This window comes from Hyperoodon ampullatus, assembly GCF_949752795.1.
Source record: "Hyperoodon ampullatus genome assembly, chromosome: 8".
NCBI lineage: Eukaryota > Metazoa > Chordata > Mammalia > Artiodactyla > Ziphiidae > Hyperoodon > Hyperoodon ampullatus.
The window spans coordinates 9460213-9484443 of record NC_136921.1 but is presented as its reverse complement, the minus strand read 5'-3'; the positions used below and the strand labels follow the sequence as shown (position 1 = coordinate 9484443).

The window sequence follows — 24231 nt, the reverse complement described above, 5'->3', positions numbered from 1 at the left end:
ACTTTCTTAGAGATTTCAGTGACTATTTGGAGCTCAGTTTTTTCCCCAAGCACTCCTGGCTACATTTGTAAAGTGCCCACATATTCAAGAAAACTTAGACTTGCACATCAGGCTTCTCTGCCCAAACTTAGCACTTCCTTCTGGTTGTAGGAATTGGGAGGGTTCTTTCTGGCCTCTGGTTGCTTTCCAGAAGTTTGAAGAATATTTTCCCCAGGATTTCGGCTCTCTCCAGTCCTGTGTCTGAACACTGGGTCTAACTCGTCCAGTCCAGGCTCACTACGGTGCTTGGCCAGCCCATGGGCCTAAGAGAAGATCTGAAATGTCTGGCTTTTTCTTTTTTCGTCTCACAGTCACCTTGGCAAGACGCAGAAGCAAACGTGGCATTTTCTTCCTCCCCGTCGCCACTATGCCATGTCACCTCAAAACAAATTTGATCTGTTTGAGTTCAAGAGACTTTCCTGCCCTCTTTCCTTTGCGGGAACAAGTGGTCCCCTCTCTTCCCTGGATGCCGGGAAATGGCCCTGCGCCTCCTCCCCGGGGCTGAGAGTGGGCGGAGGGAAGACCAGCGTGTTGGTGCAGCCACATCACACAGTTCAGCTATTTCACTTTCCTTTTACCCTTTAGGTGCCACACCCGAGGGATCCATCAATGGGCAAACTTTCTGGTCAGAGCTCCTGGAAAGGACAGAGGCAGTGAAAATCTAATCAAGAGTGATCTTAGGCCAGCTCTATGGCCTAAGGAGAAGATGGCAAGTACCGGTACCCCCCTCAGCTGCAGGTTAGTCCTGGCCTCCTGTGCCCAGCATCTCTCCTAAGGCTGGCATCTACACTCATTATTTCTGTCTTCCCAGCCTCATTCTATAGATATAAACAGAATGGGTGACAAATCAATAAACAGTGAGGAAGTAAGATTGCAAAAATTGCAGTGGATTAGCCGTTGCAGTGGAAACTTAAGGACACCCTGACTCACATCACTTTCTTCTTTTCTTGTAACTGCCATGCAGCTGGGTGGGCACTGTTGGAATTCCCTGGTCCCTCTGGGGCTTGCTACAAGGCTGGATGATTCCTTGTGCCCTCTGAGCCCTCTCATTTCCCTCATAACCTCCTTGATCCCTACCTCCAAAGACAGGTCTGTAGGTAAGAGTCTTTTCAGAAAAATTTACATCCAAATTGAACTCCCAACTGTTGTAAAACCTTTTTCTAGTTTCTGGGTAGTGGGGGGCCAGTTTTGTCAGAGCCCATCTGTGTGGCCCTGAGTCTGAGTCAACTCAGTACCTCTGAACACTCGATAGGAGGAACTGAAAGTAGATGGGGCTCAACATGCATAAATGCAAACAGGCAGGGAGGGAGCAGTTGCTTTTTCTATTCTGGGATGTATTACACATCTGGTTAGAGAAGGAGGGAAATTTGTCTTTTAAAAAGAGAAGATATTATTGTCAATCATCAATCCATTATTGTTGGTAAAAATTAAAGCAATATTAAAATGTGTGAAAACTCCTCTAAGCTGGGGCTATTTGTGGTGCTGGCTGGGCCCCAAGAAGGCAGCGGCATTGCTACTGGCAGCGGTGCAGCCTGGCAGGTCCTTAGCGCCCAGCACCCTTTCTCTTGGAGGCTGACAGTGCATCCCGCCTCTGCTACCCACCTGTACCTGAGAGATGGGAAGATGAGCCAGTGGAGCTCAAAGTCCAGCCAACCTTTGGCCTCCAGGCAGGAATAGAAAGGCACTGAGAGGTGAGGGTGGGGTGATGCTGACCTCATAGAATGACTTAGGAGGTGTTGCTTCTGCTTATATTTTCTGAAAGATATTATTGTTGAAATGGTTTGGTAGAATTCACTTGTGATACCATCTGGGCCTGGTACTTTCTTTTTTGGAGAGCTATTAATTTTTGATTCAATTCCTTTAATAGATATAGGCCTATTCAGATGATCTGTCTCTCGGATCTATCTCTCTGTGTGAGTTTTGGCAGTTTGTTTCTTTTAAGGAATTTGTCCATTTTATCTTTTATCAAATTTGTAGGGATAGAGCAGTCCATAGTATTATTTCTTTATTATTTTTTAATGTTCATGGGACTAATAGTGATTTAATGTTCGTGGGACTAATAGGGACTAAATTGGCAATTTCTGTCTTCTCTTTTTTTCTTTGTTGGCCTGGCTAGAAGTTTATCAATTTTATTGATTTAAAAAAATCAGCTTTTGGTTTCATTAATTTTTTTCCTAATGTTTTCCTGTTTTCAATTTTATTGATTATTACTCTAATTTTTATTATTTCCTTTCTTCTGCTTGAATTAGGCTTAAATTTCTCCTTCTTCTCTAGTTTCTTCAGAGGGAAGCTTAAATTATTGATTTAGATCTTTCTTCTGATATATACATTTGAATGCTACACATTTCTCTCTAAGCACTTTTGTGCTGCATTCCATAAATTTTGTTAAGCTGTGTTTTCATTTTAATTTAGTCCAAGTTATTTTTAGATTTCTCTTGAGACTTCTTCTTTGATCCTAGAAGTATGCTGTTTAGTCTCTAAGTATTTTGGAATTTTCCAACTCTATTTCTGTTATTTCTACTTTAATTCCATTGTGGTCTGAGAACATAATTTTTCTGATTTCTTTTCTTTTTAATTTGTTAAGATGAGTTTTACAGCTGAGAATGTGGTATATTTTGGTAAATATTCCACATGAACTTGAGTGGTGTGTATATTTTGTCACTGTTGAATAGAATAGTCTATAAGTGTCAGTTAAATCAGATTAATTGATGGTGCTGTTCAGGTCAGGTGACTTTCTGCCTGCTTGTTCTACCAATTACTAAAAAAGGCATATTGAATTCTCCAACAACAAGAGTGGATTTGTCTGTTTCGTCTTGTAGTTCTATCAATTTTTGTCTCATGTACTTTGATGCTATTTTGTTAGTTGTGTACACATTGAGGATTGCTGAGTCTTCTTGGAGAAACTGACCCTTTATTTTTATATAATGCCCCTCTTTGTCTCTGACAATTTTCCTTGCTCTGAAGTCTTTTTCTGAAATTAATATAGCTACCACAACTTTCTTTTGATTAACGTTGTCATGGCATATCTTCAGCCCTTCACTTTTAACCTATCTGTGTTTTATATTTACAGCGGCTTTCTTAAAGGCAACATATAGTTGGGTGTTATTTTTTTTCACTCTGTCAATTTCTGTCTTTTAATTGGTATATTGAGACCATTCACATTTAAAGTGATTATTCATATGGTGAATTAAAATCTACCATATTTGTAACTGTTTTTTGTATTTTATAACTGTTTGTAACTGTTTTTTTATTTGTAACTGTTTTTTATTCATTGTACTTGTATTTGCTTCTATTTTTTCTTCCTTTCTTTTCCTGCCTTTTGGTTTTAATTGAGCATTTTGTGACTCCATTTTCTCATCTCTCTTAGTATATTGATTATACTTCTTTTAAAACATTTTATTGGTTTCCCCAGAGTTGGCAATATATATTTACAACTAGCCGTATCCACTCGAAATTACAATATACTGCTTCGTGGTCAGTGCATGCATCTTACAACAAAATGTCACCGTTCCTCCCTCCTGTCCTTTTTAACACTGCTGTCTATCATTTCACTTATCCATTTACTATAAATCACATAGTTCTTATCACATTGAACAAACAGCTATTTCTTAGATCAACTTAGAATAGGAAAAAATTTTTTAAATTATTTATTCCTATTCCTTTATTCCATTTATTCCTTCTCAGATGCTCTTCCTTTCTTCATGTAGATATGAGTTTCTGACCCATATCATTTTTCTTCTGCCTGAAGAACTTCTTTTAACATTTCTTTCATGGTAAATCTTCTGGCAATAAATTACCTCAGTTTTTGTTTGTTTGAGAAAACAGTGAACGTGGTTAACCAGGTGCTGGCTCTGAATTCTTAATTTCAAAGGATATAAGAGTCCAGATTGGAGGGTTTTTTTTTTTTTTATCACTTCAAATTTTTATCTACATTTTCTCTTGCATGGTTTCTGATGAGAAATCTGATGTAATTTTTATCCTTGTTTCTCCAAGGGTAAGGCTCCCTGCCCCCTCTGCCCCTCTCTTCCTTGGGGGAGACATTTTCTCTTTGTCTTTGTTTTCTTCAGTTTGACTATGAAATGACTCATAGATACTTGGTATTTATCTAGTTTGGTGTTTGCTGAGGTTCTTCAATCTGTGGTTTGTTGTCTGTTATTAATTTTGGAAAATTTTTGGCCATTACTGCTTCCAATATTCCCTCTGCTCTCTTTTCTCTTTCTTTTCCTTCTGGTATTCCACTTATATATATCTATTCTTTTTGGTATTCTTGGATATTGTGTTCTGTTGTGTTTTTTTCTCCTTATACTTTTTCTCTTTGTATTTTAAGTAATTTCTATTGACATATCTTCAACTCATTGATTCCTCCTTCAGCCATGTCTAATCTACTGATAAGCCCATCAAAGGCATTCTCCATTTCTGTTGTAGTGTTTTTGATTTCTAGCATTTCCCTTTTTGTTATTTCTTCAAGTTTCCATCTTTTTCCTTACTTAGCCGTATGTTCTTGCATGTTATCTGCTTTTGCCATTAGAACCCTTAACATATTAATTAGTCATAGTTATTCTAAATTCCTGTCTGATAATTTGAAAACCTGTCGTATCTGAGTCTGGTTTTGATGACTGCTTTGTCTCTTCAGACTGTTTTTTGTCTTTTGGTATGCCTTGTAATTTTTTTGAAAGCCAGATGTGATGTATCAGATAATAGAAACTGAGGCAAATAAATGTTTACTGTGAAGTTTTATGTTAACCTGGCTAGGAGATGGGCCATGTTTAATGTTTTTTCTGGCTTTAGGTGACAGAGGCTTCAAATTCCTCTAACGTTCTCATTTTGTGTCCCCTATTTTCTTTGGATTTCCCTAAGAGCTCATTAAATAGAGCCTTGCAGCTCTTTCATCTGTAATCCTCGATTATTATACTGGAGCCCTATTGATGTAGTGGTAGGGTACTGGGGAGAGAAAGCATTCTTTAATCTTATGATTAAATCTCAATCTTGTAGTGGAACTGTGTTCCTGGACTGTAAATTTTAGAATGATTTCTTAGCTATTTCCCCTTCCCTCACCCCATTAAATGAGACAGAAGCCTAGAAGGAGCTGGATTTTGGTGACTGACCTTCCCCTAGGTCAGATAAGGGTTGGGCAAAGTGTTTTCCTCTGGAGAGTAGACCGGTGTTATGGAGAATGCTCTGGGCTGTTTTAAAAAGTTTCCTTTTCCCCTCTCCCTCCGCCAGAGCAGAGGATTTTTCTTGGTTCTTCACCATGGGTACCTGGTGGGGTTCCTGGAAGTAAAACCAACAAAAGATTGGGGGCTCTCCTAAGACAGTGGTCCCTAGGAGTTTCTCATTCTCATGGAAGTCCACACTCAGCCTCCAGCAAGTCATCAAACTTATCATTTAAGTGTTCGTATGGTCTATGACTCTAGTGGCTTCCATTCCAGGTAGCTGATCTCATCTGTGATTCTCTGGACTTGTCTATCAATCCAGTTTTGGGGGTGACAGTTTGACCTATGGCCTCAGTTTTCCTGTACATGCCTGAAATTCATTGATTTTCAGTTTTTCAGCTTTTTTATTTTTGTAAGGATAGGAGTGGTGACTTCCAAGTTCTTTGCAATGTTAGAGCTGAAGCCAAAAATGAACTTTTTAAACCACTGCAAGTTAGATTTGTTTCTTAAAACAAAATTTTTGTTTTAAAATTTTGATTTATTGTAATATCGTCTTATAGCTAGAATATGTACCTATTCAATTTTTCTTTATTATTTAGATCAATTCAGGGCCAAATACTTGGTATGTTCTTGTGTTTAAGACCAAGTTATTAATACATATTTTTGCAATTTTTAAAACTTATAACCCATATATCTTTTTAAATATACTTGAGGAGTTAAAAATTGAAAGTGAAATTTTGTAACGACCATGAAAGATTTGTCTATTAGCAGTCTTAAATGTTGTTATTAAAATACATATATTGTGAATTTTGCTTTCTATCTTGTTTGCCTTTGTCTAATGTCACTTGCCCATTTTTTGACTTTTGACATTTTTAATGTCACTTTGTTTTTTGTGTGTCTTTGGTAGTTAGACTCTATTTATACTTTATCTCATTCATACTCTAAGATGGTAATTTAATCTGTTTTAAATGACATATATCTTTTGCTTATAAATTTTGGGGGCACTTTTAACATCTAATGTCTCTTTGTTTTCTCTGTTTAAGAAAAACAGTATGTTTTCTTTACTTTTATTCTTTTGTAAGATTTATAGTCCCATTTTGACTCTATTTGTTACCCTTATGATTTCTAATTAATTCTCAAATATATATTGGGTTGGCCAAAATTTTCATTTGGGTTTTTCCATGAGATGTTATAGAAAAACCCATATGAACTTTTTGGCTAACCCAATATTTCTCTGATTGATAGCATCAAATGTGAAACCATGCCATTTGAGTTCAGCATCTTTGAAATAAATCATTTAACTCAGTTTTTTAACTTGCCCAGATTCAGTTTGTTAAAATTTTTAATATACTCTGAAGTTTTAGATTAAGATTACTATAATTTTACTACTGCATACAGTATATATCCTCTTTCTAGAACAAGGCTTCTCAAATTTTTTGATTTTAGGACCCCTCTACATTCTTGAATATTATTGAGAATCCAAAGAGCTAGTTTTTGTTAATGTAGGTTATACCTATTACTATCTACCATATTAGAAAGTTGAACTTTGAACACTTAAATATATTTATTTATTCATTTTAAAATAATAATAATAATGAACTCACTACCTGCTAACATAAATGACATATTTTATGAAAAATAACTGTCTTCTAAAATAAACTAAATTAGTGAGATTAGCCACCCTTCACATCTTTGCAAATCTCTTTAATAGCTGGTTCTGTAGAAGACAGCTGGTTTCTCCTATCTGCTTCTACATTCAATCTATTGTGATACCAGAGGCCGTGTATTCTCTGGAAAAATCCACTATACATTTGTGAGAGTATGAGAGAGAAAAAGGGTAAATAACATCTTAGTATTATGAAAACAGTTTTGACTTTGATGACACCTGAAAGGGTCTTGCACAAAATCCCAGGGTCCCCAGACCATACTTTGAGAATCACTGTTCTAAAATAATTTTTGAAATGTGCTTTTTTTCTCAAATGAAATTTACAATTTTTAGATGTCAGTATTTTTTTTCAATAGACCTTTATTGGAGTATAATTGCTTCACAATACTGTGTTAGTTTCTGTTGTACAACAAAGTAAATCATCCATATGCATACACATGTCCCCATATCCCCTCCCTCTTGAGCCTCCCTCCCACCCTCCCTATCCCACCCCTCTAGGTCATCGCAAAGCACCCAGCTGATCTCCCTGTGCTATGTGGCTGCTTCCCACTAGCTATCTATTTTACATTCGGTAGTGTATATATGTCGATGCTACTCTCACTTCCCCCCAACTTCCCCCTCCGCCTCCACCCCCCGTGTCCTCAAGTCCATTCTCTATGTCTAAGAAGTCAGTATGTTAACTGGTTTTAGTGGTGCCTTCCACTTCTTTCATTGATATAACAGAACTTTGCTCATATTGATTTCCTGATTCTCTTATTATAGGGTACCAGCAAATAATTTCTTCCAGACAGTGTGTCAGTAAGAACGGGGTAGATTATTCTATTGGAACAAACATTTCTAATATCTCAGTGAGTCACCGGCTACTTAAGGGAACACTCATCTTGGACTGTCTCTAGCTGATGAACAGCCGCCATCTGAAATGACAGCCACCGTAGCAGAGAAACAGTGAGCATGGCTCACAGGTGCTGGCTCCAAATTCTTCTGCCAAAGCTACACCCATCAGCCCAAGGAGGCAGGAAGGTGCAACCCTACCTTTGCCCAGAAGTAAAGAAAATAGAGCATTGAAAGCTGTGTGACCAACACAGAGGGTGCATGAGTAAAGTGTTTTCTGAGCCTCTGCACAGCTATTTTGCCTTCACACATGAAAGACTGAACAGGGGGTATATTTTTTAGTCATTTCCTTTTACTTCTGAATCTACACACTTGCATGACTACTTTTGACATTTAGATGTTTCAAATTTACTTTTCATTTTTCCTTTAGATTTTTTTTTTCCAGCTATGTGCTGGGGAAATTCCCTTGTCTTTATCTTATGACCATTTTAGTTAAACTTTTTAAAAAAATTTCAGCAATCACTTTAAATTTCCAGGCCCATTATCTTATTTTCTTGTTTTTTCTTCATGGCATCCTGGACATAATATCTTCTCCAATGTGTATGAAAATTGTTTTTTAGAAACTCTCTTCTGTTTCCTGTAATATTTCTGTTTGTTCTGGAGTCATTTTTGCTCTCTGCTCATCTTGGTTCTGCCCCTTTGTGCTGTTAGTTTCCACAAATATCTGTGGCCTGTTATTGTTTGTTCATTCTTAAGGGTGAGGCACTGATAAGCTAGCTTGGAACTGCATTTAATGAGATGGGCTTGAAAACCTGTGGCTTTGCTGGGTAAATCCCAAATGCCCGAAGGTAAAGACCTTTTTTCTGAGTCATTTACATTTGTCTTAAGAGGAAACCTCTAGTTTCTTGCCTGGATGCAGGAGTTCTGTATGGTGGGGTCAGGGAGGAGTTGGGGAGCACATTGCTTTGTATTTTCTCCTTTCAAACAATCCCTCTGTTCTCATTCTTGCATCTTCTTCCCCACCTCCACTACCTCCCCAGGGGCCTGTAAGACACACTGGGCCCCTCTCTGACCTCTAGGAGCATCCTCCACCACAGTAATGAGGAATGCTCTGACCACTTTTTCTTTTTCAGACTTTGGTTTAAGTTTTTCATCCAATCCTCTTCTCTTTGTCATTGTGACTCTCATTTCTTTACTATCATTTTAGAGGACTCTCCAGTGAAAGAGGGGGAAAGCACTTGTTTTCAATCAGCTATCTTTAAGCAAAAACATTTTTTTTAAGAAATTCAGTGAAGGAATGGATTTTATTCTATCCTGATGCATATTTGGAGAATGGGAAGTTCCAATGACCCTTTTATGGTGGGATAAAAAAATCCTATGAGTCTTTGCAACTTTTAGAAATACAGAGAAGTTTACTAAGACGTTATCAGCAAGGGGAACAATTTATCAAGTAAGAATCAGAATTATAAAGCTTTTTGAGTCTCTAAATTACTTCTCACAGGTGTGGTTATGGTTGAAATCCAGAGGTCTTCTATTTCTTCATGTATATAACATTTCCACAGGAAGGTTTAGATATAGAGCAACCTGTCCTAGTTTTGAATATTCACACAAGTCTCTATATTAGACCAAAGAAAAATACATATTCTCAATATTAATTGAAACTTTGTCAGAGGAGTGTCTTTGACCTAATTTTATGATGTGGAATGCCATTCCTGCCTCTGCAGTTACAGATGGGAGAGGTCTAGCTCCTTTACACCTTCCTGAGATTTATTCTATTTGTTATTAACTAAGAAGACTTGCAGTTCAGTGGTAGGTTCTGTAGTATTATCTCAGTTTGTTTTTTTATTTCTTTGTCTGTAACTTTTATTTTTTGTAATGTGTATTCATCAGGGTTCTTCAGAGAAACAGAACCAATAGGCTGTGTGTGTGTGTGTGTGTGTGTGTGTGTGTGCATGCGTATATATATAGAGAAAGATATTTATTGTAAGGAACTGGCTCACACATTAATGGAGGCCAGCAGGTCCAAAGTCTGCTATGTACCAGCAGGCTAGAGACCCAGCAGAGTCTCTGAAAGCAGTCAGCTGGAGAATTCCTTTTTACTCAGGGAGGCTGGTCTTTTTGGTTTATTCAGGCCTTCATCTGATTGGATGAGGCCCACCCACATTATAGAGGGCAAACTGCTTACTCAAAGTTCACCAATTTAAAATAAAATGTTAGTCTTATCCCCCAAACCCTCCACATTGAGACATAAAATTAACCATCTGAGTATCATATAAATCCCTGTAAAACTTTTACAATTTTAAAATTCAATGTTTTCCGAAGATAGTTTGGGTGAAAGTCTTTTTACAGTAGTTTTGATTAGCACAGGGTAAACTTTTTTTCACTTCTATGTACAAGCCTTCCTTAAGCCCAGTGTATTCTTCTATTGCACACTTGATTATTCTCTAAGTAAATAAATTCCATCTATTCTGGTCTTTGCACAAGAACATCATTTTGCACATGTTGGCCCTCCATTGAGTGCCTATCATCAAAAAGAATGCAAATAACAAATGTTGGCTAGGATGTGGAGAGATGGGAACCCTCCTGAACTGTGGGAATGTAAATTGGTGCAGCCACAGTGGAAAACAGCATGGAGGTTTCTCAAGAAACTAAAAATAGAACTACCATATGACCTAGCAATTCTACTCTTGGGTATATATCTGAAAAAAACAAAAACACCAGTTAGAAAAGATACATGCACCCCAATGTTCCTAGAAGTATTATTTACAATTGCCAATATAAGGAAGCAACCTAAGTGTCCATCAACAGATGAAAAGATAAAGAAGATATAGTGTATATGTATACAATGGAATACTACTCAGCCATAAAAAATGAATGAAATTTTGCCAGTTGCCACAACACGGATGGACTTGGAGGGCACTATACTAAGTGAAATAAGTCAAATAGAGAAAGACAAACACTGGATGATATCACTTATATGTGGAATGTAAAAAAATACAACCAACTAATGAATGTAACAAAAAAGAGGCAGACTCACAGATATAGAGAACAAACTAGTGGTTAGCAGTAGGGAGAGAGGGGGAAGGGGGAATTTAGGGGTGATCGACTCGGAGATACAAACTATTGAGTGTAACGTAGGCTACAAGGATATATTGTATAACACGGGGAATTATAGACAATATTTTGTCATAGCTGTAAATGGAGTGTAACCTTTAAAAATTGTATAAAAATATATGTAGTAAATATTCATGTAGAAAAAAGAATAGTCATTATAATATATAATTTTGTATCTAAAAACATTCAGAAGCTGTAAAAAATAAAGAAAGAAAATAAAATCTTCTGACCTCCATGGGCCACTCAGAAACTCAATGTCTACTTTCATACTGTGTCTTTGTTTCTCAGAATGACCACAGGGGACCAGAACCCCGAGGAGCAGAACCCAGAGGAGCAGTTTTTCTATGAGTTCATATTCAGGCTCTTCAAAGAAAATAAGGTGGAGATTGCAAGTGTAATAACAAAGCCGTTTCCTTTCCTCATGGGCCTCCGAGATCGGGGCTTTATCCCTGAGCAGATGTATGAGGTAAGTGAGGAGAATTCCCTCATGATAACCTACCAAATTTAGGATGCAATGAGCAGGCTAAAGGTCCTCCTATGAACAGGGACATTCGCCATCCTATAAGTTAGGGGGTGAGAGGAGAAGCAACATCACAGACAACATCCCTTCTTCTGTAGTAAACGAGGGAGGCGCGTGGCGATGGAGATCTGGCAACATTGGAATGGCGAGTAGGTAGGGAGCATCTTAGATTTTTTTTTTTTTTTTTTGGCGCTTCACGGGCCTCTCACTGTTGTGGCCTCTCCCCTTGCGGAGCACAGGCTCCAGACGCGCAGGCTCAGCGGCCATGGCTCACGGGCCCAGCTGCTCCGCGGCATGTGGTATCTTCCCGGACCGGGGCACGAACCCGTGTCCCCTGCATCGGCAGGCGGACTCTCAACCACTGTGCCACCAGGGAAGCCCTTAGATATTTTGATACAATATGATAACAATAACAAAATTACAGCAAATAAGTGAGTTGGGCAACATTTCATTACAAAGCCTTCTTATTTTACGCACTCGAACCTGAAGTGATTGAACTCATAGGGAAGTCTTGTCACGGTAGGATAAATTTGGAAGCAGATGTTTGCTGCTCTCTCTCCAAATCGTTTCTTGCACTTTAGACATTTCCGGATACAGAATACAGGTAAAGGTTAACAATGGGCCTTCCTGGGGATACTGAGGACAAGTTTTCTTTTTGCCTTTGTGAATTTTCTTTGCCCTTTGGCAATGTTCACAGAAGGGGAGAGTGGTTACATGGTTTCCTGGAGGGAAGGGCAGTGGTTATTGTTTGGTCAACTAAATGGCCTGTCAGTACCAGTAAGGCCCACTCCTGAAGCATCCTGGCCAGGCTCTTAAAGCCCCCACACAACATTCTACTTTGAACCTACTTTTATTCTTCAAAATTGCTCTCTTAAATGACCATCAATGTCAGAGAGGCAGGTTAACAAAATAAGAGTCTATTTTTATGATGGAGAATATTTTAGAAGTCATCCAAATATGTGTAACATTCTAATATTTCACCAGAGAACAATTAGTCTATTTATAATCTGAGTCTCCTATAACCCATACACTCAAAGCTACATAATTCACCATTCAATATTTTTAAGCATTTTCAAGAAGCTTGTAGAAATCTGGTCCCTGTGGAAAGAGTGGTGTATGATGCTCTCAATGAACTGGAGAAGAAATTTGACAAGACAATTCTGGATGCCCTGTTCAGCAGAGTTAACCTGAAGGCCTATCCTGATTTACTTCAGATTTGCAGAAGGTTCCAAAATGGTAATTATAACTTTCAACAGCTTTTGGGGGTTCAAGTCCACTTCATTCACTGATTCATTCATTCACTCTTCATTATATTTGACAGTTATTATATTGAGTGACTACTACATGGCAGGCAGAGAGAGAATACAATAGAGAAGAAAACACACATGACGTGTGTCCTCATGGAGCTTACACATAGTGGGGGTGACACCTTAGCCAAGTAATCCCACAAATGATTGCTCAGCCAGGACCTGAATTTGGTGCTGAGAAACATAGGATTTGAGTCTCTACTTTTCTGGAGGAAGGCATGAATTATGCCTTTTGTAGGAAAGGAGGTAGCCCTATCTGATACTTGCAGACATGTTCAAAGATGGTAAGATTTTCTTTGTATTAAAAGATTTGTCATTCAGTGCAGTCCTGTGCCCGAACAAAGAATGGAGAATTCACAAGATAAGGCCAGCACATACCATGCATTGGGGACAGGGCAGCATGTGAAAGCTACAAAGTAGGAAAGGAACAGTGGACCTGCAGAACCATGTGGCTGAAAAACGGAGCATGGGTGGGAGGGCTTGGAAGCTCGTTCTGGAAAGGGGAGTTGGAGGTGATTTTTGAGGGTCTAACGCCCTATGCCAAGGAATTTGAAGTTTATTATTTGGGAAATAAAGAAGTAATAAAGGATTTTTAAACAGAGAAAAAGTAAAAGAAGTCAGTATAAAGAATGAGATGTATTTATTCGTGAAAATTATATCTTGTAAAATAAGAGCTATCATTTCTCCAATGCGATATCTAAGTCAGAAAAAGGAATAAAGGAAATCAAATACCTAGCCACAAATTTCAAGTCAATATTATATTTGTAGCCAGACATCCCCAGGCCATGGGTAGGAAGGGAATGGCAGTTACCTTTACTGCCCACATCTCAGGGGCTCTGATCCTCTCCCTGTACTGTAGGGATCCCCCTCCCTGGACCCCAGGACCCACATCACATGTGTTAGTTTCCGGGGCTTCCTGTGCTGAGATCTCCTACACGTGAGGCTTGCTGCTGCCCTCAAGCTGCACTGCCCACTGCTTGGCTCAGCGCAGCTGCCCACCTGCCCCCAGGGGAGGCTGCCGCTGGTGCCTCCCAGACCCTTTTGTCCACAGGAGCTTAGGGTCAGCGGCCCAGAGCCAAGATGCTGGTAAGAGGGGTCAGAGAAGCCTCCTGTACCCCATCATTGAAATGCCTGCAACTGTAACACAATTGTACCTCTTGGGGGCAATACCCACTGAGGGGTCAGGGCAGTAAGGAGATGCCTTTTCCATTCCCAGGACATGTTGACTTCATGCCTAGGCCTCCTTCTGTTCTCTAAACCTCTCACCCACATAACATTTACCCCCATGTCCTCTTCCAAATTTGGCCTGGACATGAAGTCAACGTGTCTTGGGGATGGAAAAAGCAGCTCCCTACTGCCCTGACCCCTCAGTGGGTATTGCCCCCAGGAGGTACAGTTGTGTTAGTATTCACTTCCCATCTGTGCCTTTCAGAAAATTTTTATGTCCTGTCTGTGTCTTTCAGAACGTGTCTTTCCTTGTTTTCTGGATCTCTCCCCACCCATCCTACCCCAGGGAAGTACTAGTTCCTCTTCACTGTATGTCTCTTTATAACCAGGTCTTCTTCCCTGACCCAAGGTCTTTTTTCCTTCCTTCCTTCCTTCCTCTCCCCCTCCTTTCCTTCCTTCCTTCTAAATCTCCATCTTCGAAAGATGTTAGGGTTTTTCTTCTATAATGTAGGTGTATTTCTCTAGAAATATTAGCTTTCTCCTGAAGAAATCCCTCTGCTTCTTCCCTGGTCTTAGTTGCACATAGAATTTACAAAACACATTCCACGTGTATTATTTATTTTAAATTGGCTTTCACTGTTTTCTGATCATTTTCCACTGTTCATTCTTTTTTGTTTGTTTTTTGACATCTTTGTTAGAGTATAATTGCTTTACAATGGTGTGGTAGTTTCTGCTTTATAACAAAGTGAATCAGTTATGCATATACAGATGTCTCCATATCTCTTCCCTCTTGCATCTCCCTCCCTCCCACCCTCCCTATCCCACCCCTGTAGGTGGTTACAAAGCACCGAGCTGATCTCCCTGTGCTACGCGGCTGCTTCCCACTAGCTATCTATTTTATGTTTGGTAGTGTACATATGTCCACGCCACTCTCTCACTTTGTCCCAGCTTAACCTTCCCCCTCCCCATATCCTCAAATCCATTCTGTAGTAGGTCTGCGTCTTTATTCCCATCTTGCCCCTGGGTTCTTCTGACCATTTATTTTTCCTTTTTTTAGATTCCATATATATGTGTTAGCATACGGTATTTGTTTTTCTCTTTCTGAGTTACTTCACTCTGTATGACAGTCTCTAGGTCCATCCACCTCACTACAAATAACTCACTTTCGTTCCTTTTTATGGCTGAGTAATATTCCATTGTATATCTGTGCCACATCTTCTTTATCCATTCATCTGTTGATGGACACTTAGGTTGCTTACATGTCCTGGCTATTGTAAATAGAGCTGCAATGAACATTGTGGTACATGACTCTTTTTGAATGATGGTTTTCTCAGGGTATATGCCCAGTAGTGGGATTGCTGGGTCATATGGCAGTTCTATGGTTAGTTTTTAAAGGAACCTCCATACTGTTCTCCATAGTGGCTGTACAAATTTACATTCCCACCAACAGTGCAAGAGGGCTTCCTTTTCTCCACACCCTCTCCAGCATTTATTATTTGTAGATTTTTTGATGATGGCCATTCTGACTGGTGTGAGATGATATCTCATTGTAGTTTTGAGTTTCATTTCTCTAATGATTAATGATGTTGACCATCCTTTCATGTGTTTGTTGGCATTCTGTATATCTTCTTGGAGAAATGTCTATTTAAGTCTTCTGCCCATGTTTGGATTGGGTTGTTTTTTTTTTTAATATTGAGCTGCATGAGTTGCTTGTGTGTTTTGGAGATTAATCCTTTGTCAGTTGCTTCATTTGCAAATATTTTCTCCCATTCTGAGGGTTGTCTTTTCATCTTGTTTATGGTTTCCTTTGCTGGGCAAAAGCTTTTAAGTTTCATTAGGTCCCATTTGTTTACTTTTGTTTTTATTTCCATTTCTCTAGTAGGTGGGTGCAAAAGGATCTTGCTGTGATTTATGTCATAGAGTGTTCTGCCTATGTTTTCCTCGAAGAGTTTGATGGTGTCTGGCCTTACATTTAGGTCTTTAATCCATTTTGAGTTTATGTTTGTGTATGGTGTTAGGGAGTGTTCTAATTTCACTCTTTTACATGTCCCTGTCCAGTTTTCCAAGCACCACTTATTGAAGAGGCTGTCTTTTCTCCATTGTATGTTCTTGGCTCCTTTATCAAAGGTAAGGTGACCATATGTGTGTGGGTTTATCTCTGGGCTTTCTATCCTGTTCCATTGATCTATATTTCTGTTTTTGTGCCAGTACCATACTCTCTTGATTACTGTAGCTTTGTAGTATAGTCTGAAATCAGGGAGCCTGATTCCTCCAGCTCTGCTTTTCTTTCTCAAGATTGCTTTGACTATTCGGGGTCTTTTGTGTTTCCATACAAATTGTGAGATTTTCTGTTCTAGTTCTGTGAAAAATGCCAGTGGTAGTTTGATAGGGATTGCATTGAATCTGTAGATTGCTTTGGGTAGTAGAGTCATTTTCACAATGTTGATTCTTCCAATCCAAGAACATGGTATATCTCTCCATCTATTTGTATCATCTTTAATTTTTTTCATCAGTGTCATAATTTTCAGCATACAGGCCTTTTGTCTCCTTAGGTAGGTTTATTCCTAGATATTTTATTCTTTTTGTTGCAATGGTAAATGGGAGTGTTTTCTTAATTTCACTTTCAAATTTTTCATCATTAGTGTATAGGAATGCAAGAGATTTCTGTGCATTAATTTTGTATCCTGCTACTTTACCAAATTCATTGATTAGCTCTAGTAGTTTTCTGGTAGCATCTTTAGGATTCTCTACGTATTGTATCATGTCATCTGCAAACAGTGACAGCTTTACTTCTTCTTTTCCGATTTGGATTCCTTTATTTCTTTTTCTTTTGTGATTACTGTGGCTAAAACTTCCAAAACTATGATGAATAATAGTGGTGAGAGTGGGCAGCCTTGTCTTGTTCCTGATCTTAGTGGAAATGGTTTCAGTTTTTCACCATTGAGGACAATGTTGGCTGTGGGTTTGTCATATATGGCCTTTATTATGTTGAGGTAAGTTCCCTCTATGCCTACTTTCTGGAGGGTTTTTATCATAAATGGGTGTTGAATTTTGTCGAAAGCTTTCTCTACATCTATTGCGATGATCATATGGTTTTCCTCCTTCATATGTCCATTCTTTTTTAAAACTTGAGAGGTGCATTCAATGTGGAACAGCTGTTAGATTCCAGGAGCAATGTCAAGCCACAGGTCACGTGAGATCCACTGAAGTCCAGGGTTCCCTGAGGGCTGGAAGCTTCCCCCTGAACTATGGGAGTCAAGGATGTCCTGGATGTGTAACTATGAGAGGCAGCTCTTGGTCACTGTCTGGGATCTCTAATTGCCTTTCCTTTCTCTTCTCAGTGATTCGTGAAAACTTCCATGTCCATACCATTGGTGAAGGAGAGACAAAGGAGACACTCAACTTACAATTAAACGGTGAACAAGGTAATTCTGACTTGATAGAAGCTTGCTGTCTCATCTACTAAGAGGAAAGGAGATCAGGGATCAGGGGACTGAACTCCTGGGTGGAGAGTGCACCCTGGGGAAGGGATGCAGCAGGAGATGGGGAAGTCAGAGCAGTGGTGTGTTGTATGGGCTCCCAATTAACCAGCCAGATCTGGAATTCAAGAATATTGCTAGGCAGATGTGACAACTAAGATGGAACATGAACCCAAGAGAGAAGATCTCACTGCAACCATGAGGCAGAATTAAGGAGGAGAACTGACAGCAGTAATTGTGAGCCAGGAATTCAGTGGATCTGGGAAGGAGTAAGGAAGGGTTTGTGACAAGTCCAAAGAGGAAGCCTTTGATGTGTCAAAGGGAGGAACAGTTGTAAACAGTACTCATAATAAAAGAGAGGAAGAGAGTGAGCAGTAATTGTGTGCAGGGTGTGGAAGAGATGGTGTTCTGTAGAAAAGAAGGAAAGGAGAAGGGAAGGAGTAAAAGAAAGAAAGAAGCGAAGGAGTAAAAAGGGGCGAAGAGAACAAAGGGCAGTAATAACTCTGACTATGACAATAGTCACAACACATAACATTCACAGACCACTAGGCATAAGGTCAGCGCTTCATGTGCATCAACATGTTTAATGCTCACATATGCCTTATGTACTTTTGTAACCAGTATGCACTGTTTCTAGCATTTAATCATCTTTTCATTCATATTATTACTAATAATTAATCATTAAATTCTAACACGTAAGACATTAATTGAAAATTATGATTTCTTGCTAAGTTACTATAACCCAGGTATCACTTTACCAGTAGCATCTCACTTAATTCTCATAACAATCCTGTCATAAAGGTTTTGTTATTCCCATTTTTCAGGAAAAGAAACTGAGGTGTGAAGATAGTTAGTGATTCAGTGAGTGAAACAGCCTTCAAGCCCAAGAAACGGTCTCCATCCTTAAGCCAAATGGTCTAACAATAAATTTAGTTATTTGTTAAATGTTGATTTTTTTCTTGGAAATGACAAACGTAAGAAAAAACCATAAGAATGGCCTTGCAGAATGCCATTAATATGTATCCTTAATTTGGATTTATACCTCAGATATTATATATTTTAGAGATGTATTAATACATTTATGTAACATTCAGATGTATTTTAATACTTATTCTTTTTAATAAAGACAAATAGCTAAAAGTATAAAATGTATATTAAAAAGTACAAAGGGTATCAAAAGTATATTTAGAGATTCATCTACCACTGAGAATAGTGGGAATGAGAATGGGCTGGTGGAAGGATTCATAATAGTTATTAGTAAAGAATAGAAGTTCATTATGAAAGAAGAGGAAACAAATCCTTCAACGTTCCTAATGTGATCTGGGTGACACCCTACCTAGAGCTAGTATCCCAGAGCATATCAATGATGGATGCAGATGAGTATAAGGGAAGAAGATTCATCCGTGACCCAAATGGTACAATAAAAATCCAGGAAATGATGAATGAATGTGCCCGAGAATCTGAACAAGCAGTAAGGTTGACTGACAGTCCAATATTTGTCTGGATGGCTGACTCTGAGTATGGTAGCACATACAGGGAGGGAGGAAGGGGGGGTGTCATGTGTTCATAATTCAGAAAGGAGACCCCAGGGAGTTCCAAGGAACCCTGCTCCTCTCCCCAAGGGGCAGAGGAGTAGATCAGAGTTTAGGGTGAGGAGACATTTACTTACCAAGAAAGCGTATCTGGTTTTTGTGGTAAAGGGGAGAGGTAAAAAAAACCACAAGGAGACAGAGAGGGTAGGACACTGGAATAGCGTAGGTATAAAGGGTATAAAGAGTTGGAAGAGAAAAACTAAAGAGACAAAGGGGGAAGAGCCAGAAGCCTCACTGGGGAAGAGAGAGGCAGAAATACAAGGTGACAAGAGTGATCAAGGAGAGAGACGCCCTCAGAAACAAGAATGCACAATCCTTCCTCGGGGAGACACAGTGTTGGGAAGAGGACTGTAAGTACAAATGTGAGAAATGAAGAGAAGTAGAATGGATTGTAAAAAGATAGAAAATAAGGGAGAGCAAACATAGAAAAAATTAACCTCCTCTCCTGCTTCACACTATCCACAAAATATAATTCAAGTTGGATCACAAATCTAAAAGTTAAGGCTAAAACGATAAAGCTTCTAAAAGAAAACACAGGAGCGTATCCTTGCAAATTTAGGGTTGACAAAAATTTGTTACATAGGACAGGAAAAGCATGGGCCATAAAAGAAAAACTTGGTAAATTGCACTTCATCAAAATTAAAAACTACTAATCCAAAGACATCATTAAGAAAAGGAAAAGGCAAGTCATAGACTGGGAGAAAATATTTGCAATACATGTATCTGACAAAGGATTGTACCTGGAATGTATAAAGAACTCCTACAAAAGAATAATAAAAAGACACACCACTAATTTAAAAAATGGACAAAAGACTTGAACAGACACTTCACTCAAAAGATATAAAATGACCAATAAGAACATAAACAAAGTATATATCATCATTAGTCATTGGGGAAATGCAAATTTCATTAGTCGTTGGGGAAAAGCCACAATGAGCTACCATTCAGTTACTAGAATTGCTAAAATTAAAAATACTGACACCAAATGCTGATGAGACTATGGAACAATTAGAACTCCTTTATATACATTGCTGGCTGGACTATAAATTGATAGATAGAACCACTTTGGAAAACTAGCAGTTTCCTATAAAGTTAAATATAACCCACGACCCAGCAGTCCTACTCCTAAGTATCTTTTCATAAGGAATGAAAACATATGTTCACACAAAGATTTGTACAACAATGTTTATAGTAGCTTTATTCCTAATAGCTAAAATCTGGAACCAATTCAAATTCTCATCAATAAGAGAAAATAAACTGTGATATATTTATAGAATGGAATACTATTCAGCAATATAATGAATGAACTACTGGTATATGTAACCATATGGATGAATCTCAGAAACATGTTGAGAAAAAGAAGTCAGTCACAGGAGTATGTACTATGTTATCCTATTGATGTGAGCATCAGTACAGACAAGTATAGTACCAGAAAGGAAGGACTTGTTAATGGTGATAGAAATCAAAACAGTGGTTGCTTATAGTGGGTGGAAACTGACTGGCATGGTGGAAGTTTTCCAAATCTTGACTGTGATGTTGGTCACAGAGCTGTTTTACACTTAAGATATGTGCATCTCAATGAAAAGGAGGCAAGCAAGGCTCTGCTGGGCCTCAGATGGGGTCCTTGGAACTTGAACATCATCAGAGTTCACCTTGAGCACACAGAGGTCTCTTCTCTGGATACTGTCTGAGTTCTGTCTTTTTCTTGTTTCTCTCTTTAGTGTCCTTGGAACAGTCACCTCTCCAAATGAGCAATGTAATAAGGTTAGAAGGTGTACCCAGCTTACTGCCATATGACAGACAAGGTAACTATCATTTAATTTATCAATTCCATATTAAACCTTTGTTTTCTTGTCTTCATGGAAGCAAAGCCTACCTTCGGTCTCCTATCCTAGGCCTCTGCTAGCCCCCGCTTCTCCTACCTGCTCTTACCTGTTCACATATGCAACAGAGACAGTGAGAAAAGGAATCTGAGCTCCTGAGTAGATGGAGCATCCATTGATGGGGAATATAAAAAGAGAAAATTGAAAAGGTAGATAGGGTGTAATATGTGACAAATTACATGAATGGATCCAGTTTTCTAAAATCCCACTCTTCCAGGTTGAGATAGGGGATAATTTTCAATTAATTTCACAGAACAACTAAGAGGAACTTGGAAACATCATGGCATGTCAGTTTCACGCGGGAGAACTGGCCAGTTGGAGGTCCCTGGTACTGTAGTCAGAGTCCAAGAGGAGAGTTTTGGAGATGATGAGAGGGGAGAACCTGGAGGATGAAATCACACAGAGAGACAAAAGTTGAATAGTGTTGGGAGACAGAGGTCAAAATAAAGTGGGAGAAACAGATGGAATGGGAGCAAGTGTAAGACACAGCAGAGAAAAGATAAAGTGAAAAATTTCCCAAGAAACAGAGATAAAAGTTGAGAGCGAAAAGTATGGAAAGGGCAAGACTGAGAGGAAAATAAATACTAAGAATTGGGAAAAGTCAAGGAGACGTACAAAGGCAACTATGTAGAGAAAGAGTTGAAGGAGAATGGATGGAAAACAGGTTGAGAGTGAAAAGACAATAAAAGAGAGAGGAGCAGATCAGGACATTGTAGGCTTGAGGTAAGAGCACTGTATGTAAGCAATTTTGGGCACAAGTGTTGGCAACATTAGCTGTGAGTGTTCAGGTTAAACTGTCCTTAACCATCGAAGTGGCACTTGTAAAATACTCACATTGCAATAGTCCTCTCCCTGAATATTCCAGTGATTCCTATGACCAAATCACCACCCTAGATTGTCTTCAGTGTACATTTATCCGTGGACTCAAAGACCATGGTCTGCTAGATATCTACACGTGAATTCTTTCAAGAACTTTTACCTTGTCATTTCAGAACTAAAAGTAGCATCTTCATCACTCAAGCTAGATCTAAACTCCTCTTCAGCATTCATGTTTCAGTGATGGATCCTTATTATCTCATAGGTTTTCAAGTTGGAAGTCTAGGCGTCACCGTGACTACTCTTGCCCTCAAATAAATGCCTGTTACTCATCCAGTATAGTCATTTCTCTTCCAGAATATCTCCAAGCTGTCCATCTTTCACACCTCCAAGTCTTCAGACCTCTGCCATGGTTCTCAAAGCAACAGTCTTCTGTTCATGACTTTCCTCTAATCTTGCTTCCAACAAATGTGTTATTTGCACTTCAACTACATGGGACATTTGAAAATGAAAATTACATTGTGTTATGTTCCAACATACTTTCTTAATACACTAAGGATTAAATAAATGTTTCTCTGAGTGGCATCCAAGATTACCCATGATAAGCCCCGTATTGATTTTCCCAGCCTCATCACCTGCCTCCTGCACTATTAATTCAATATAGTATAAACTTTTCGCCCAATAATTTTATTTTTAAAATTTGTATTTTATTTTATTTTTAAAAATTTTACCGAAATATAGTTGATTTACAATGTTGTCTTAGTTTCAAGTGTACGGCAAAGTGATTCAGTTATACATATATGTTCGTATATATGTATATATATTCTTTTTTTACATTCTCTTCCATTATACATTATTACAAGATATTACATATAGTTCCCTGTGCTATACAGTAGGTCCTTATTGGTTATCTTTTTTTATATATAGTAGTGTGTATAAGTTAATCCTAAACTCCTAATTTATCCCTCCCCCACCTCTCCTTTGGTAACCATATGTTTGTTTTCTATGTCTGTGAGTCTGTTTCTGTTTTTTAAGTAAGTTCATTTGTATCATTTAAAAAAATTCCACATACGTATAAGCAATATCATATATTTGTTTTTCTCTGTCTCGTTTACTCCCCCAATACTTTTAATTGACAAATCTTTCATATCTGAGCTTTTCCATACATTTTCTGCCTTATTCAGAACTGTTTTCACATTCTGCTACCCTCCACTTAACCTCCTCGCTCTGGTAAATCCTATTTAAAACATACTATTGCAGGGAGGCCTTTCTTTAGAGAAAGCTAGAAAGAAACAGTTGAAAGACAAAGGATAGGAGAGAAGGAGCAACATCAGAGAAACAAGACAAAAGTTGCAGGAACAGAGAAAGAGACAGTCCAGGAGACACCAGCAAAAAGAAACAGAGGCAGAGATGGATAAAATGTAAAGAATCAAATGGAAAGGGAAGAAGTAGAAAGAGAATGTCATATAAGAAAAGGAAACCACTAAGATCAGAAACAACCACTAAGATCAGAAACAACCACTAAGATCAGGAACAAGACAAGGTTGCCCACTCTCACCACTATTATTCAACATAGTTTTGGAAGTTTTAGCCACAGCAATCAGAGAAGAAAAAGAGATGAAAGGAATCCAAATCGGAAAAGAAGTAAAGCTGTCACTGTTTGCAGATGACATGATACTATACGTAGAGAATCCTAAAGATGCTACCAGAAAACTACTAGAGCTAATCAATGAATTTGGTAAAGTAGCAGGATATAATACTGATGAACAGAAAGCTCTTGCATTCCTATATATTAATGATGAAAAATCTGAAAGTGAAATTAAGAAAACACTCCCGGGCTTCCCTGGTGGCGCAGTGGTTGCGAGTCCGCCTGCCGAGGCAGGGGACACGGGTTCGTGCCCTGGTCCGGGAAGATCCCACATGCCGCGGAGCGGCTGGGCCCGTGAGCCATGGCCACTGGGCCTGCGCGTCCGGAGCCTGTGCTCTGCAACGGGAGAGGCCACAACAGTGAGAGGCCCGCGTACCGCAAAAAAAAAAAAAAAAAAAAAAAAAAAAGAAAACACTCCCATTTACCATTGCAACAAAAAGAATAAAATATCTAGGAATAAACCTACCTAAGGAGACAAAAGACCTGTATGCAGAAAATTATAAGACACTGATGAAAGAAATTAAAGATGATACAAATAGATGGAGAGATATACCATGTTCTTGGATTGGAAGAATCAACATTGTGAAAATGACTCTACTACCCAAAGCAATCTACAGATTCAGTGAAATCCCTATCAAACTACCACTGGCATTTTTCACAGAACTAGAACAAAAAAACTCACAATTTGTATGGAAACACAAAAGACCCCGAATAGCCAAACCAATCTTGAGAAAGAAAAACGGAGCTGGAGGAATCAGGCTCCCTGATTTCAGACTATACTACAAAGCTACAGTGATCAAGACAGTATGGTACTGGCACAAAAACAGAAATATAGATCAATGGAACAGGATAGAAAGCCCAGAGATAAACCCATGCACATATGGTCACCTTATCTTTGATAAAGGAGGCAAGAATACACAGTGGAGAAAAGACAGCCTCTTCAATAAGTGGTTCTGGGAAAATTGGACAGCTACATGTAAAAGAATGAAATTAGAACACTCCCTAACACCATACAC

General features: G+C 38.7%; 1 protein-coding gene across 1 annotated transcript in view; it reads left to right on the top strand.

Annotated features, from left to right (window-relative positions):
* The window catches only part of SP140 (SP140 nuclear body protein), a gene marked incomplete at its 5' end in the record, with an annotated part of 91675 nt that overhangs the window by 6297 nt on the left and 61147 nt on the right, over nt 1-24231 (top strand). Inside the window, 8 exon segments of the mRNA XM_079710660.1 lie at nt 625-777; nt 11092-11269; nt 12391-12559; nt 15856-15924; nt 17139-17222; nt 18101-18114; nt 18709-18799; nt 20590-20673. Of these exon segments, the coding sequence (XP_079566786.1) occupies nt 625-777; nt 11092-11269; nt 12391-12559; nt 15856-15924; nt 17139-17222; nt 18101-18114; nt 18709-18799; nt 20590-20673 (842 nt within the window).